The 17,434-nt window shown below is 45.0% G+C and overlaps 1 protein-coding gene across 1 annotated transcript in view; it reads left to right on the top strand.

The window, feature by feature from the left end:
- The window catches only part of BAALC (brain and acute leukemia, cytoplasmic), a 63,433-nt gene extending 46,304 nt beyond the window's left edge, over nt 1–17,129 (top strand). Inside the window, exons 2-3 of the mRNA XM_004679678.2 lie at nt 3,275–3,441; nt 15,791–17,129. Of these exons, the coding sequence (XP_004679735.2) occupies nt 3,275–3,441; nt 15,791–15,871 (248 nt within the window). The 3' untranslated portion in view covers nt 15,872–17,129. The remainder of the gene's footprint in view (nt 1–3,274; nt 3,442–15,790) is intronic.
- Nucleotides 17,130–17,434: the final 305 nt, after the last annotated feature.

The raw sequence follows: 17,434 nt of genomic DNA, 5'->3' as shown, positions 1-17,434 counted from the left end.
ACAGGGTAATTGGAGTAAGTTAGCACAGGTAAATTTGGCAGCATATTGCAAAAGACTTTAAAATGTGTCTGTCTTTGAAATCTTGAAGACATTGTTCCATAATCTTACTTTCATCGGTTGCTCCTGAAAGTCTAATGTCAAATTCATTCTTGATTGTGTTCCCTCTTCTGAAATTTTTCTTGTTATCATTGATATCCTGACATTCCAGAAAGATCTGTCTAGTGTGGGTTTTTCTTACCTGCCTTGCCAAGCACTTGTTAGGGTATTTCACTCTGAGGTTTGGTGTCTTTCTTCAGTTCTGAGAAGAACTGAAATACTATTTACATGAATATTATTTTCTCTACTTTCTCCTTCTGGAACACCTATTAGATTATTATTTTCTCTACTTTCTCCTTCTGGAACACCTATTAGATTAAGAACACCTATTAGATTGGATTTTTAAAAAAAGATTTATTTATCTATGCATACAGAACTGGGGTATAGGCCAGAGGTGCAGGGCGGTGAGAGGCTTCACCAGAGATAGAGTGGGGAGCAGAACAGGCAGATCGTTGAAGTACACTGCTGAGGGGAGCAGTGGGCAGGCCAGGAGAGGTCTGCCACGCCATGTGGTCACCTCCGGGGCAGGCGGGAATCGAACTCATGCAGAAGTGGCTTTAGCTTCTTAATGCTATGCCTTAACCCGCTGCGCCACCAGGGAGGGCCTGGATTTTTTTTTAAAGATTTATTTATTCATTCAGAACTGGGGTACAGGCCAGAGGTGCAGGGGTGGTGAGAGGATTCACCAGAGACAGAGTGGGGAGCAGAAAAGGCTGACTGACGAAGTACACTGCTGAGGGGAGCAGCAGGCAAAGTCTGCCACGCCGTGTGGTCACCTCCAGGGTGGGGATCGAACTCATGCTACAGTGGCTTTAGCTTCTCAGTGCTGTGCTTTAACCCGCTGCGCCACCAGGGAGGACCTGAAATTTCTGGATTTTGAGTCAGTACTTCCTAGCATATTCATACTCTCATGTAATCCTTTATATTACCATCCAGGAAAATCCCTTAGTTTGCTTTCTTATCCACTAAACTCTTTTTAATTCTGTCTACTCTTCTTAGTTTCTCTATTAAATTTTATTGGTTTCATTCATTTCAACAGTTAAAGTTATTATTTCCAATGTCTCTAATTGAACCATTCTTGGTCATTCTTGTCCTCATTTTGTGACTACCTTCCCTCATTTTTCTGAAGAGACTAATTTAAAATTTTCCTTTGGGGGCCTCCATTATAGAATTTTGGGTCTCACTTTTATCATGTTGATCTTTCCCAAAGGTTTGTTTATTCTGGTTTCTGTACTGATTTTTGTAACTGAAATTTCCTATTAGAACAACAGCTGTATCTATTTCAGAAACCCCATGGGAAGAGAGGGATGGAAACTACCATTGGCCTGTTTCTTGACACTGTTTAAAGAAAGCCAGTCATCCTAGCAGAATTTTCTTTCTCTTAAGTGTCACCAGCCCCGAGAGCATTGCCTTTTTCTCCAAGCCATGTCATTCAACTCATAGCACTTCTCATTTCAAATACAGGGGGTGTTTTCCCCCAATTCACCAGTTCTCCAGCTCTCTGGACATCATCCTGGGTATCCTTCGGTTCAGTTCAGTTCTGATACTAACTGCCTAGATTTAGTACAGACCTCATGGACTAGGGACGCAGGTCCACGAGGCTGACCTCACTTCAGACACCAGCTACCAGGTTGCCACCTGCACTGCTGTCAATCAGGGATCCTACATACTCCTTTCAGATTCAGTAATGGACTAGAATGGCTCCCAGGAACATATTATTTGTGTTCCCCAGATTATTGTAAAGAATATTACAAAGAATACAAGAGGACAGACATGAAGAAATGCATAGAGAAAAATCTGAAGTGCATGAAGTTCTGCCTCTGGAGTTGGGGTGCTCTTACACACCTGGAAGTTCCAGAATCACTGTCCTTTGTTCAAGTTCTTAGTGGGGGTCTGTTTACTCATATAGGTATGGCCAATCATTAATTCATTCTTCAGCCCCTCTTCTCTCTCTGGAGGGTGGGGAGAAGGTGGGGTTGACAGTTCTGCATCTCTAATTAAGACTAGGTCTTTCTGGCAAACAGCCCCTATCCCAGAGCTACCTAGGGGCCCAGCAAAAGTCACCTTGTGAAAACAAAAGATGTTCCTTTTACCCCATCACTCAGGGAATTACAAGGGTCTTACAGATACATACTTGTTACTATATCACAATCTCTCAACTTCACGGTTGTTCTGTCACTAATGATTGGCCTCACCTGGCCGAGTTGTGGAACGGCCTCTGGTGGCCCTCACAGAGCCTCTGCCCATTTGTTATCACCCCTGGTCTCCCACTGCTGCTTCCTGGGCTGCTTTTTTCTTTCCAGCCAAACATTCTTCATCTACAAGTTCCTCACAATAGTCTCACTCTTGTTTTTCAGTGAGGCTTCATATCTGACCTTCAGTCGATTATTTCTTGATATTTGTCATGGGAGGAAATATGCTCAGCCTGACATCTTGAGATGGAACTATGTAAAAAAAAAAACATGCATGGCCTTCAAACCAGTACTAGTGCTTCTAGGAACTTATGCTAAGGAAATAATTGAGAATAGAGCTTGAATGCTGAAGATTTCCATCATAGTGACATTTATTTATTTTTTTTGTTTGTTTTGTTTTTAAAGATTTATTTATTTGTACAGAATTGGGGTATAGGCCAGAGATGCAGAGGGTGAGAGGATTCACCAGAGACAGAGTGGGGTAGAGAACAGGCAGATCGAGGAAGTACACTGCTGAGGGGAGCAGCAGGCAGGTCAGGAGAGGTCTGCCACACCATGTGGTCACCTCCGGGGCAGGCGGGGATCGAACTCATGGGGAAGTGGCTTAAGCTTTTTAATGCCAGTGCTTTAACCCGCTGCACAACCAGGGAGGGCCCATAGTGACATTTATTAAGGAAACCAGAAAAGAAATACCCAATTAGGGGGATTAGTTAAGTAAACATGGCACATCTAGATATGTGTGAAAAGTAGCCTGGCTGAATATTTCATGGCCTGGAACTGTCTCCTCAGTGTATTATTAAGTAAAAAAGAATCCAAATTATGAAATAATTGTAAGATTTCATGTTTGTAAAGGAACACATCTGCTTATAGAAAAGTATAGCTCCCTGTGGGGACCTTTATTTCCTCTGTTTGCTGCCTTTTCCCCTTGGATTGTTTGCTGCCACGGTGTGTGAGACCCCGGCTCCATCCTCTGCTTCCTTCCTCAGGTGTGCTGGAAGATGGCGTGTCCTCCAATGGTGTGCCCCGATCCACAGCCCCTGGTGGAATAGCCAACCCAGAGAAGAAGATGAACTGTGGAACCCAGTTCCCGAATCCCCAGAGCCTCAGCTCAGGCCCTCTCACCCAGAAACAGAATGGCCTTCGGACCACGGAGGTAGTGTCTCAGCCACAGAACTAACTTGGCATTGGAGAAAGGGGGTGACGCTTGCAGGGCTGACCCCAGACTCTACACTAGGAGGGTGCAGTAGGGCTCTCACCTTGTCTGTGGAAATCCCCCCCCAACTATGTGAAAATCATTGCAAATGATGGAACAATAACCCACCCCAAGTCCTGCCACCAGGGTGGTTTTGTTTGGTTGAATCAGCTGAAATGGATCCTTGATCTTTGCACTGTAAAAGGAAGTGTGTGTTTGTTTAAGTATGTCTTTGTTCCAGAATCTCCTTTCTGTTGAAGCAATGAAACAGATCTCAAAATGTTACAGGGCAGGGGGAGGGGCACCCCTGAGCCCCCAAACCTGCCCACTCTAAATAGGTTCTGTCATCTGCTGCATCAAGACAAACCATATAAGACCTTTAATGGAAAGGAACTTTAATACAAGGAGTGTGCAATACAGAAAAGACAAAGCATATAGTTTCTAAATCAAACACCCAAAGTTACCCATCCCCTTGTTGGTAAAAGTCCACCCAAAAGGGATTGGTCCAAAGCAAGGCCTGAAAGCCTGTCCCGAGACTAAAACACCCTCTGGCCGGGACCCATGAAAAAGGGTCAGAAATGGCCAGACAAGTCTGGGAGGAAAAGAGCAACATCAAAATCAAGATAAACACTGCCATAGTGAACCTCCCCACAGGTCTCCCCCACTTCTCTTTCAACCAGTCCAGGACCAAGAAGCAAGAGCCGCCTCTTCACATGTCTCTGCTCCATGCGCCTCCCTCATGGCTCCTTCTGGCTCTCCATCCTGCTTCCTTCCTCCTCAGTCTCCTCTGTAGATTCCTCTCTTCTCTCCTCAGCTCCATCCTCCTTGTGGGTGGGGCAGGGAACCTGGAACCTCCCCTTTTCCTGGGGACCACCCTGTTACAAAAATATGACAAGAATGTGAAGCCAGGCCATTCCTTGGAGCTGGCAGGGAAGGGGAGAGAAAGGGACATGAACCTGGAATCTTGTGTCCAGTCCTCCAATTAGATGGGCATGGGGGTGTCACCTGGGGGACCCCTCATTGCAGGATGCAGTGCAGAGGAGGCAGGGTCACGGCATCCGTCGCCTCACTGGCACCCTTTCCCATTCTTTATTTATTTCTTGCAGAGCTAATATTGGGGAGGGTGGGGGAGGCTCCTCCTGCTGCCCCTGGCTCCTCGCATGGCAGGTACCTACAACTCTTCCTCCCTCATTTCACGTGCCTGCACCCCTTCAAAATTTACAGCTTACCCTATACTCCAGACCCATTTTCCCCCACCCCTGTCAGAGCTTACTGGCCCCAGTGCTACCTGTTTTCTGAGGGTACAGCTGACATCTGATGGTGGGATTCCTGCTCCTGTCAGCGAGTTATCTCTAAACTTTGGCTAGAAAACCTGTTGCAAATTCAGCTCCAGTGCTCATTAACTAAGTGGCCTTGCAGGAATCAGTCTCTCAGTGTCTCTGGTTTCTTATCTGCAGAGTGGAAGTAACATCAAAATGAGAGAACAGATGGGCCTGCTCTTTGTAAACTGAGAAGTGCTGTGGGAAAGGCAGGAAGAATTAGCAGGCTGCTTAGGCCCTTGGTATGTTAACCCACTTGAGTGTCGCTCACAGTGGGCCTCAGACCCTTAGGAGGTCCTGGGTAGGGGGTAGATTTGAGAGTACTGGTGGCCTTTGCAGGGTCTGGCTTGGTCTACTGTGCATAGCTGGCCTATAGACACCTGGCCGTTATTGCCATCTCCCCAGGCAGCCGGGGACCCCAAAACTAGGCTCAGAAACTCTGAGACTACTCTGGCCGCTGATGTTGGTCCCTTGGCCTCCTCTCCACATTTATGTCCTCGCCCTTTGAGCTAGGATGGGCCTCTGCAGGGTGGAAGTGACTCTGCCCTGTTGTGTGGCCTCATCCACAGTCTTGCTTTCCGACCTCTTCTCCTGGGCCCATCACCCATCATTTTAAAACTGAGTTCTGCAATTTACAGAGTACTTTTAGATACTCTCATCCTCCCTAGAGTATTTCAGGGAAGCTGTCACCCCCACTTTATAGACAGGGACACCAAGGTTCATTTGGTGTACGTAAGTGCTGAATGATGTCATCACTAAAGTTGGAGGTCAGTGAGTTTAATGAAAATGGGTGACTGTTAAAAGGTGTCACTTAGAGATCTTTTTTTAAAAAGATTATTTACTTATGCTTACAGAATTGGGGTACAGGCCAGAGGTGTGGGTGAAAGGATTCATCAGAGACAAAGAGCTGGGAGCAGAACAGGCAGATGGACAAAGTACACTGCTGAGGGGAGCAGTGGGCAGGTCAGGAGAGGTTTGCTGCACCATCTGGGTCACCTCCGGGGCTGGGGATCGAACTTGCCCTGAAGTGCTGCAGCTCATTTGCAGTGCTGAGTCCTCACCTATTGTGCCACCAGGGAAGGCTCAGCTCTTAGAGATCTTAAGGTAGTTTTTAATTGAAGAATAATATATTTGTTGACTGTTGTTACAAAACGCTGCATAACAAAGCAGGTCAACATTCAATAGCTTAACACAATCAGCTCACAATCACCCTCACAGTGAGCTGCAACCTCAGGCTCCAGGCTGCAGGTTTAGTTGAATCTGGCCCGTGTGCATTATCTGCAAATCAGGACCAAAGAGCAGCAGCTCTCTGAGGTCTATTCCTTTTATGACTATTGCAGAAGCCCAAGAAGCTGAACCAAGACAAACCACAAACATTTCCAGTCTGCTCCTGCCATACCATCTAATCTCTGGTTGTCCATGGCAGGTGACATAGACAAACCCAATACAAACAGGGCAAGGAATTGGGCTCTGTTCCCAGGCAGAGACAGCAAAGGGTTAGGCACTGTGATGTGCCCACCATCTATGACATTCCCACATTCGATGGACTTTTATGAAGTGACACATCTAGAACCATCTTCCAGATGGAGGTAGGGAACATGATCACTCCCCCAAAGTCCCCATGCCCCGCCCCAGGCCATTTGTCCCTCACTGTGCCACCACTCTCTTGACATCATGGCACGATAGAGGAGTTGTTTGGGGGACTTTGACGAATGGAATCATATGGTGGGCTCTTTCATGTCTGGCTTAACTTGTTCACCATTACGCCGGTGAGAACCATCATGTGTAAGTCGCTGCTCTGTCCTCGCTCTGTGTCTGTCCCACTATGTGAAAATACCACAGTTGAGCTCTTCTACTTGACATCCAGGCTGTTTCCAGTTGAGGGCTTTGTGAGTGATGCAACTATTAACATTCTCATGCGTGCCTTGGGGTAGATGTTCATGTCTTTTGAATACATACTCAGGAAAGGAATTAGTGGTTCATCAGGAGGGGATATGTGACTTTAGTAGATACTGCCAGATAGTTTTGCAAAGTGGTTTCCCTACTTTCTATGCTAACTGAATAAGTGCTAGTGATGGAACATAACAGTTCAAAGCCAGCTACGTGCTCTTAGTCCTGTCTTCCTCAGGCCTGTGACAGCAGCCTGCTAGGTACTACCTGGGGGGGGCTAAGCCCTTTGTTATATTATCACATGTGACCCTCACAATGACGTTGACATGTTTCCAGTTTATCAATGAGAGTAGAGACTCAGAAAGCCCTAAGAGCCGCAGGCCCCCTTCACACACACATTCTGGGAGCTGAAGGAGTGGCTAACATGGAAAGGACAGAGCCAGCCCTCACGGTTCCAGTGAGGACCACACACCTGACTCGCACAGCACTGTGGCACAGAGGCATTTACTGAAAAGTCCTCCATGCAGTTTTTTCTTTTTTTTTTTTCACAGTAGAACAAACCATGACTGTGTTGTAATCATTTCCAAAAATAAGATCAGGGAGCAGATTTCTTCAGTGTTCAGTGTTCAGACAGTTGCTGAAAGGCCTCAGAGACTCCACCAATCACCAAACATCCTGAGTCCCTCCAAGGCCATAGCAAAAGTTTGCTCTCTAAGGTGCCAGTTTGCATGGGAAGTTTACCTTTGATAGAAGTTTCAGTAGGCAGAACTACCTCCTACTGACACAGTTCTCTGCTGCCTAAAATGTGCCCAAAGAAGACCATTTTCCCCTCTCCCTTCAGAGCCTCAGAGCCTTCCTCTTACTTCAGAGCCTTCACCATACCTGCCTCTTCCAGGCTTTGTCTCTGGGACTTCCTGCAGCTCCAGTTGCTGGGTAAGGTGGTACCCACTCCCCTCCCCCTCTTCCTACTGTCCCAGGATAACCTGTCAGCCTCTCACAGCATGCTCCTATACATCTTCAGGCCACCTGGCTGGTGCTTATGGCTTTTTTTTTTTTTTTTTTGAGCATTCCTTTTCTAGAAGAACCTGTTCTAGAAGCATGCATTTCTCATGAAGCTGCTAAATTGCAATATTCCCATTCTGGTTGACAAAACAAGTTTGTGTGTGAAAAGTAACCCTTTCAAGGCCTGGAAAATACCTAGAAGCACTCCTTGCATCCATTCATCTTCTGTTTGTTCATTGTACACTGTCTCGTTGCCAGACATGGTTGTAATGCCAAGCATCTGGGAGTGGAAAAGGGTATGTGCCCTTTGCTCTGAAGCAGCTGCCAGTTTTCATGGGGGTGAAAGGGAGGAGTTAGATGATATAGAATATAAATGACCAGCGTTTATAGACTGTGAATGGTGCTATGAAGGAGATTTTATTAAAGACCATTAATATGGAGATAGCACTGTTCAAACATCGATGCCCTCCACGGCCTCAGTTACTTTTTGAAAGGGAAGGAGGGGAGCTAATTGCTAATGACTGTGAGGAACAGCATCTCATCTACTGACTGAACCCTTCTCCACTTCCTGTCCCATTGAACAAGCCATACTGTCTCTCTTTAACACTCCGGGGTCCTTTATTATGCCTGGTGCCAACAGGTGCTATCTGCAAAAAAAAAAAGTGACAAAAATCATCTTTCACAAATTGGACCTGTCATGTGGAGAGCTTTCCCTTTCTCTGTTTCACCTGGATTTCCTTCTGTCACTTGGGATATCTTCAGCTCCATAGCATCTGTCAAATCATTGACTTGGTCTCTGTTCCGAGCTCAGCAAACAATAAGAGGAAGTTCTGTCATTGCTTATTCTCTCCTGTTAATTAATTGTTCAGGAACCGGGCTGCTCAAAATGTTTACCCTTTAACTCGAGTCTGCTATTTCCTCAGACTTAGGACTCTGTTTTTTCTTCCCCAGGATTCTCCAGTGCTGAGCTAGCTAGCAGTGCTTATGCAGATGATGGCTCCCAGCAAACGAAGCTCTGAGTGGCTGGCCTCCCAGTGAGCGTCTGTGCCTTCAAAGCTCCGTCTTTATTATACTTGGCCAACTGACCAGATCAGAGGAATTAGCCAGTGCCTGGGTTGATTCTCAGTGGAGGAGCTTCCTCCTTTTTTCCCTTCCTCTCTCACTCTGTTGACAAGCTCACCTCAGTCCAGAGATGGGTGGAGCTCACAGAGATAGCTGTGGCCAGAGGCAAACTTGACCCAGGAAAGATGACAGAAGCACCCAGTTTCTCCTGGATGACAGTAACAGGATGTAAATGAAAAGAGTTTAGAAAGTAAACAGGAGCTTTTGTTTCTTCAGTTCATGAAACGATGAAAAACAAAACCATGGAAAGCAGAAATATGACAATAAGAGGACAGAGAGAACAAAAAGAAACCACTGGACAAAACAAAGGAGCGTTCTCTGTTAGACAGGCACTTGGCTGCCACACTAGGGAGATCCTAGGAGAAGGCAAATTTGGCTGGTCAGAGAGGTGGGGGTTGGGGGTGGGGGTGAGGGAGACTTCCACAGTGCATCTATGTATTGGCTCCCTCTTTATGTAGATGAAGATTTGCATGACTCACTCATCTAAAAGGTCTACTGAAAAACCAATTTGATTAGAAAACTGTCAGGCTAGAGACCTTATCCTTCTTATATGTTTCCTTCACCCCGGGGCCTACTTCAGGGTCATGCATCTGGTGTGTTGCATGTTAACTAAGACCAGCTTAGTACTTCACTGACACAGAAAGGGTCCCCACAGCCCCACTCTCACCTAACTCCCTCTGCACCACTATTGTGATAGATGACTGTTCTGCAGGAGTCCAGTTCTAATGAAGAAGGTTCCACTGCCTATCTAGTGTTTGACCCACCTGAGGTTCAAGTTGAAAAGCAACAACTCCTCCTGATACTTGGTACCCGATAGGTAAAACAAACTCTGTGTTGGCCTCGTGAGACTGTGCACACGCCCTGGCCTGCAGTGGATTTGTTGCAGGCTTAGGGAATTTTTGAGAATTTTGCCTGAGACTTGATCTGATCCCTGCCTTGAAGGTCCTAGGTGGAGTTGCTAAGGTCAAATGCTTCCTGTCTGACCTCTCATTAATGCCACAGAAGTTCATGAAGCCGCAGTAAATAAATTCATGAAATTGAGGAACAGCTAGAGGGTTGTTATTGCCTGTCTCCTTTTAGTGGGCCTTAGCTGAAAAGAAGGAAAATGTCTTTAGCTGCAGCTCATAAGTCATCTTTAATCTTTTGGGAAGGAGATGAGAATCAACATTTTTAGACTGTTAACTATGAGCCAAACACACTATATATGATATCATCTTTAAGATGTGGCTATATGGAGAGGTTTTGTGTGTGTGTGTGTGTGTGTGTGTGTGTGTGTGTGTATTTCCACGTATTGATTGCTACCTCATGTAGATGACAATTTGAAAGACTCTCTATTCATGTAAAGGGCCTGCACAAAAGCCATTTTGAACAATTTGAGGCCAAACATCTCAAGTATCACTCCCCACATGGGAACACAGACTCATGTGATGGGTGGCCAGCATGGCACAGAAAGTAGTAATTTGATTGTGTAGGAATTCAAACCTGGATCTGCCTGCTTCCCAGCCCTAGTTCCTGAAGCCCATGGTGCAGATTCTAGAGGGAGCTTCAGCAGAGCTGTGGGAGACTGGACGTGGTACCTGGGGTAGGTATCTTTAGTTTGTCTCACCATGACATACGTCACCCAGCTCAACCAAACCGTGTTAGCCTGAGTGTTGTCAGCTGCCCTGTTGAGAACGTGGATATAGAAGTGTTGCAGGCTGCCTTCAGGAATGGTGCAAGGACAGTTGCGAGTAAAACTGAAACCCTACAGGGAAATTCTAGGACATTTAAGCAGAACAATAAAAACAGATTCTGTTCTTAGGGATTTATTCTCTCTTTCTTTCTGAGGATTTATCTTTACACACGTTCTTTATCAGATTATTTATTGGGTGTCTATTATGTGATGGGCATTTAAGTAAGATTTTGGAGAGACCAGGGTGAACACAACAGGCTGTGTCCTTAATTTCTTGAAGTTTATAATCTGATAAGGGTATAGAAAATAAGTAAACAAATTAATATATAATGCACATTGCATTTAAAGACCAGGAAAGAAGAGTGTGGGGGGAGGGAGGGGGAGCAAAAGAGAGGGAGGGAGGAAAGAGACCTATGCTTGTATATGTTTAGAAAATCCCTGCAGCGTTCCCTAAGAATCATTAGCTGCGATTACGTCTGGAGAAAGCAGAGTGTGGAGCAAGCACTACTTTTCACCATGCCCTTCTCTGCTTTGAATTTTTCAAAATTAAAATTATATATTGCTTTATAACCTAAAAATATTATACAGAGAAAAAAAAAAAGGTGTCTGCTAAATCAAAATCTCAGTAAGCCTTGCTTCCTGCCCCTCCCCCATTGCCTGCAGGGAGCTGTAGAAAGGTTCATACATCCTGTGTCAGGTAGAGATACATTTGCGGAGGTAGATTAAAGCTGAGATCATCACTTCTTCCATTTAGGGAGAATGTGAACAAAAGCTGGGGTTTAGCTGCACTCCTAGCCTGGACCTCCACAAAATAGCCAGGCAACCCTCACATGCATGGAGAATGAGCTAGTCATCAGCTTCTAGACCCCAACTAAAACAAGCCACCTGGGTTGAGACTGCCAGGAAGTTATCACAGTCAGTGTGGGACCCCTTGAGAAAGGGCAGCCAGTAAGTTATTTTCATGAAAGAGGCGGCCTCACAAAGGCTAAAATCTATGATTCACAGAGTATTAAACCTGTAGAAATTAAAATGAGGCAAGGAAAGAATAGAAAAGCTGCAAAGCAGGGTGATAAATAAGAGGTGGCCCATTAACAAGCAGCCATGGTGATAAAACTCACAGAACAAGAATTTTAGAAGTGGAGGAAGGACTGAATTAGCAGAAAGCCAGAAAAGCAAAAGGTGCCAAATAGGGTCCTCTCATCACTGGGTTAAGAAGTGTAGATTTTTTTTTTTTCAGTCAATACTTGCAATAGGACCAGGATTCGTTTTCCTGTCATTAAATAAAGAGAGTAGGCTGTGAAAGGCTTGTGTGACTGGAAATCACATCAGAAGGAGGGAAAATATTCTGAGAAACAGAATGGTGTCACTGCTCATATACCTGCATAGCTCTTTTCTCAGAAGAGGGCAAGTGACTTATTTCTTGGAAATTTGAAAGCAAATATCTGGTATTGTAGGTCTTTTCTCCTTTCTTTCTCTTTTTTGGTCTTGAAATGAGAGGTTTACAAATGCTCTGATGGCAGCAACTACTAATTCCATGTCCTCTCCGATATGTAGGGCAGGGACACCTTTCTGTCAATGTCTCAGGCTTGAAAGTGTGTCTTTTATAACACACTGCCAAGAAAACGCAGTATTGTTCTAGTGGCTTAATTAGCTAAAGGTAACAAGTGTAATTATTTGAAAGTGGATCTGTTTATGGCTTGGAACCTTCTGAGCCCACCACTAGTATACAGAACTCCAGCTTATCCTTTAGCCGAATGCCTATCTTCTAGGGTTGTTTAGTAATAGTGGTAGTGTAGTAGTAGTAGGGATATTCAATGTTCCAGAAGAACAGGTCATATTTCCTATTTAAATTTGGTGTGTGTGACTAACATGGTCATTTCAGTAGCTATAATTAGGATCACAGTGGTCCTGGTTTATTGGGGCCTGAGGAGGTTCCTGGGATCTGGGACTCACAGTTTTAAAAGAGGTCAGTCTTGAGCAACCGGAAGTTGGTCACCCTATTAATGCTAAGTGACTTACTTAATTCTCTAAAAAAATCAAATCAAATCCATTAAACATTATTTCCCCATTGTTCAGGTTAGGAAACTGAAACTCAGAGTCTAATGCAATGTCCAGTGACAGTTCCCAGGGGCAAAGCTTGGCACTAAATCTAGGCCTGTCAGGCCCTGAAGCTTGTGCTCCTGGCATCTCCATTGTGCAGGCTTTTGATCGATTTAAGAAATACCCCCTAGAGATTGAAAGCATCCTGACTCTGTGCTATTTTGAAGCCTTTGACTCAAACAGATTTGGAAGTTACGAATCATCCAACTAGTGAATTTTTGCTTCAATTTTTAAGCTTAGAAAAGCAGTCTGAAAGAGAGCAGAGCATTTTCTGTGCATAATCATTAACAATCTTTTGTGAAATGTTGCCAATAATGCTAAAGAAAAGTGCTTGTGCGATTCAGAAAGATTACATTTCCACCAAGAAAGCTCCCTTCCTTCCCATGTGTTTGAGGGCAGTCAACTCGGCTCATTTCAAATAAGGCCTCTGTGTCTATTCCACACCCCAACCCAAAGAGCTTTGAGGCAATAACACCCAGAATGGAAATCATATGGAACTAGTTCATAATATGGCCATTCATTCATCATTCATTCATTCAACCGATGTTAGATAGAGAGCCTGCTGTCTGTCAGACAGTGCTACTGGGAATAGAAAGAGGGAAAAAATGAAATTCTATTTTTTTTTATTTATTTGTACATACAGAACTGGGGTACAGGGCAGAGGCTCAGGGGTGGTGAGAGGCTTCACCGGAGACAGAGTGAGGAGCAGAACAGGCAGATCGACAAAGTACACTGCTGAGGGGAGCAGCGGGCAGGTCAGGAGAGGTCTGCCACACCATGTGGATCTCCTCTGGGGCAGGCGGGAATCGAACTCATGCAGAAGTGGCTTTAGCTTCTCAGTGAGATGCTTTAACCCACAGCGCCACCAGGGAGGGCCCATGAAATTCTATTTTAAGAAATCATTAGATAAAGTTAAAATTCTATGTGCTCCCCCTATGTTTATTGCTGCTCTATTTCCAATAGGGAAGACATGAATCAACCCAAATGCCCAAAAATAGAAGGCTGGATTAAAAAGATGTGGTACATACACACAATGGAATATTACTCAGCAATCACAAAAGATAAACTCATGCCTTTTGCAGCAACATGGATGGAGCTGGAAGGGATCATGCTAAGTGAAATAAGCCAGAAAGAAAAAGAAAAATACCGGATTGTCTCACTCATAGCAGGAATATAAAGAATCAAGGGGGGAAAAAAAGTGAAACAAATGCAATAGAGTAAAAATGAAAACAACGAACAACTACAAAGAAGAGACATTTTATCGGGGTGGAAAGGGGAGTGGGATCAGAATTCAGGGGGAGGGGGGAGGGAAAGCGTGCATTGGACTATGGTGATGGCACATGGGTGAATTGGTGGTGGAAAGCCCATGGGGATTACAACTGAGATGGAAAAATGCACAAAATGAAGGATGATGCAAAAAATTTTAAAAATATTTTAAAAATTCTTTGTGCTTAAAGTTATCCTTCAACAGCCTTCAAATCATCTGTAAAGTATTATTGTAAGTGAGGTTCCCTGGAAGCCAAACATCTGAACAGTTGGAGTGAAACCTCAGTCTGATCCCCAGGGATCCCTCGAGCATGAAGAGCATCAGAAGGAGATTTATACCCCTTGAGGCAAAAGGCCCAGCATTTTGTAATTCCAGCCTTCAGGCAATGGCTTGAGATGCCTCCAGGAATTAGGGTGCAGCCTCTTTGACATTTCTGGGCACGATGGCGCCAATCAGATGAGAGTAATTCTTAAAAGGGTGCCACTGTGTGTGATCAGCTGCTGGGGGATGGTGGACCAGCCAACTTGGGGGCCTGAAGGAGGCATCACCAGCAGCTTCTACAAGGAGTTATGGGGCATGTTAGAAAGCAGCCTATCACTTGTGAATAAATACAATACAAAGAGCAATTTATTTCTCTCCAGTGGTCCAACAGCCCACCATCTCACCAGATGCACTACAGATGAAGTAGTTGGCTTGTGTCTGGGGGTCATGTTGTATGAAAATATGCATCCTTCAGCTCTACACTCACACCCAGCCCGGGAGAGCGGCACTATGAGAGCGCTCCTCTGGCTCTGAGACTGAACGTGTAGTCCAGGACGCAGACCCCGAGATGTCATTATGCAGGGCGTACCTCAGTAAGTGCCTTGCCAGCAACCACAGGAGGGAGGGCTGCAAAAGGAGGGACAGCGGGAATAGCTGAACCACAGTGCCGGCCTGACAACAGCTGCAGCCAGCTGTACCCCCGCTCCCGGGGGCTTCTGGATGAAACGGTTGGTCATCATTGGCCTGCTTTGAGCCTTAATGGCCAGGCCTTCCTACTCTTGCATTTACCCCTCCATGGGGCCACCTCAGCAAGAGCATGACCCTTGTGAGGCTGCTGTCAGCAGCAGAGACCACTCCTGAGGGGACAGCTGGAGGCTGTTTGCTGACTGTATGTGCTGCAGCTGGGCTGGGAATGGGGGACCTGTGTCTGTCCATCCACGATGGGCGGAACGCAGGAGGCCTGTCTCATGCTGATGCCAAGCATGCAATTGCGCAAATGGGTATGACATTGTCCCTCGCTAGTGAAAGTTATTTTCTCTTGGGAGTACATGGGACTGGGCACATAGGGGTAGAGAACCTACAGTGTCTCAGTATTTCATGTATATTCTGGACTTTCATCACTGGTGTATCCTGCATTTTATTTCTTATTCTCACTGAGTTTTTATATATTTTTTCATTTAGCGATAGGCATTGTGCTAGGAACCTACATGCATACCTTATTTAAACCTTAACATAACCTTATGAGGGAGGCACTATTACTATTCTCCATTTTATAGGTGAGGAAACCAAGGGTTGAAGAAGTTAGAAAAAACTTGCTCCTAGTGAAATTATATTGAACCATAGTCTGGCTGACTCCAAAGCTCAAAACTAAACCAATGGTGAAACCTTCCACACTGCCCTTTGATAAGCCCTGACTCATTCTTTCATTCACTAGACAAAGTTGTACTAAACATACCTTATGACAGACTCTGTCTAGGTGGGTAGGAGAGACTCAACAGACTTAGAGAATCCGAGGAGTATACGTGTATGTGTCTTGTGGATTATTCTTCCTGCACGTGTGTGTGTGCGTGTGTGTGCATGAGAGAGAGAGAGAAAGAAAGAGAATATCTCTAGAGATCAGTGCAAAGGTGAGGATCTTTGGAAAATCAGTTCACATTGTCAAACTTTTCCTAACAGGCTAAAAGAGATGTTAAGCGGATGTCTGCAAAAGAAGTCACCATCAATGTCAGTCACAGACAGCATCCGACAGGTAGATAGAAGTCGAAGAATCACTAAGAACTGTGTCAACTAGCAGAAGATCCAACTCAAAAGCAGGCAGACTTTGGATTCCCACCCAGGCACCTGAAGAAGTGGGTGGCCCTGAACACGATGCTGCTGAGTGCCTTGAGAGACTTCTCCCAGGCAGCCAATAGCCAGCCAAGCTGCTGGGACTTTCTCAACCTCCCGTTTAGCACATTAAATGTGTGGGCACAGCACTCCATAGGATGAAAACCTTCAAATATGCACTTCAGCCTGCAAATCCTACCATATGGTCTGATGTAAAACTGAGAAGCTGAAGTCACAGGCCAATCTATGAAACAGAGAAGTAACAGGAACAGATTCCCTGGTGAAAGAGTCACACACCAGTTCTTAGCTCTCCTGGCCACAATAGTGTGCCCTGTTTCAGGCAGGGTTCATTCCCTTGTTCTTTCTTTTAGAATACCACCATCATAAAACTCAGCATGTTGACTTAAAAATCGTTTTTCACCCAACTGTAAACTATGAAAAATCCAGGTAGCTCCCTGTTATTCTTAGCTTACTAGGAGACAGCTTCCGGTCCAATTTCACATGAACTAGTTCTCCTAACATCAGTGCATGTCTTTGCGAGGTCTTTATGAAGCTGTCACATCGATTGCTCATCTGTATTCAGCTCCTTCATGCTGGCGTCCATGGCAGACTCTGAGCCATGATATCAAGGTCACTGTGGTGACAGCATTGACCTAGGACACCCTCCAGGGTTCAGCCTGTCATTACTTTTTTTTTTTTTTTTAAGCTTTCTAGTTCCCTTTGCTTGTGTTCTGGAGTTTTCTCTGTCCAACTGGGGTCATTTGCAGCTGTAACCAGAGACTGGCTCCTGAGAGGGAGAAAATCCAGAACGTTGGCACGGCTTCCCTTTGGCTGCTCTGAACAAAGCCCCAGGACTGTGTCATTTGCTATTTGCAAGGGAATTGCCTCGGGAAGCTGGCCCTGGCTGACGTGCGTACACACTAATGCTACATCGACAGGTATCGTGTTAGAAGTCACGTTAATGCAGTGAAAAAGTGTTTTGATAAGAATAATTTTCTAACATTTCTTTAAACATGTTAAGTATTTTCCTTCAAAGTAATGTAGCATGATTTTTTTAAGGACTGTTAACATGCCTGGGATTGGGAAAGGAAGGACTTAAGTTGTACCAAACCATAACAATAAACTCCATGTTTAGCAGAAATAGGCAGCCTGATTGTGTTTATATCACAGTCTAGAAAACTGACACTAGCAGGTTAAAGTTCAGATACTTGACTTCCTTACCTCCTCTCTGCTATTCCTCAAACACACGGGATCGTGCCCTTCCTTTCTACATTCCTTCTTTCCTTGTTAAATGCCAGACTCGGGCCAGGTACCTTACTGACAGATCTGTTGTCTGTCCAGCCACATTCGTGCAACCTGAACGGTGGGTCAACTATAAGAGACAGACTTGGACCTTCATGTCAGGTATATTTTGTGCCCTAGAATCTCACTTTTATACTCAGGGTAGATTTCTGTCTTATATAGATCTGATGTTCTCGTAATGTTTGCTGTAAG

This window comes from Condylura cristata, unplaced genomic scaffold, assembly GCF_000260355.1.
Source record: "Condylura cristata isolate star-nosed mole 26May11 unplaced genomic scaffold, ConCri1.0 scaffold00009, whole genome shotgun sequence".
NCBI classification, from domain to species: domain Eukaryota; kingdom Metazoa; phylum Chordata; class Mammalia; order Eulipotyphla; family Talpidae; genus Condylura; species Condylura cristata.
The sequence above is the reverse complement of the archived record's forward strand: the minus strand, read 5'-3'. Positions and strand labels throughout refer to the sequence as shown.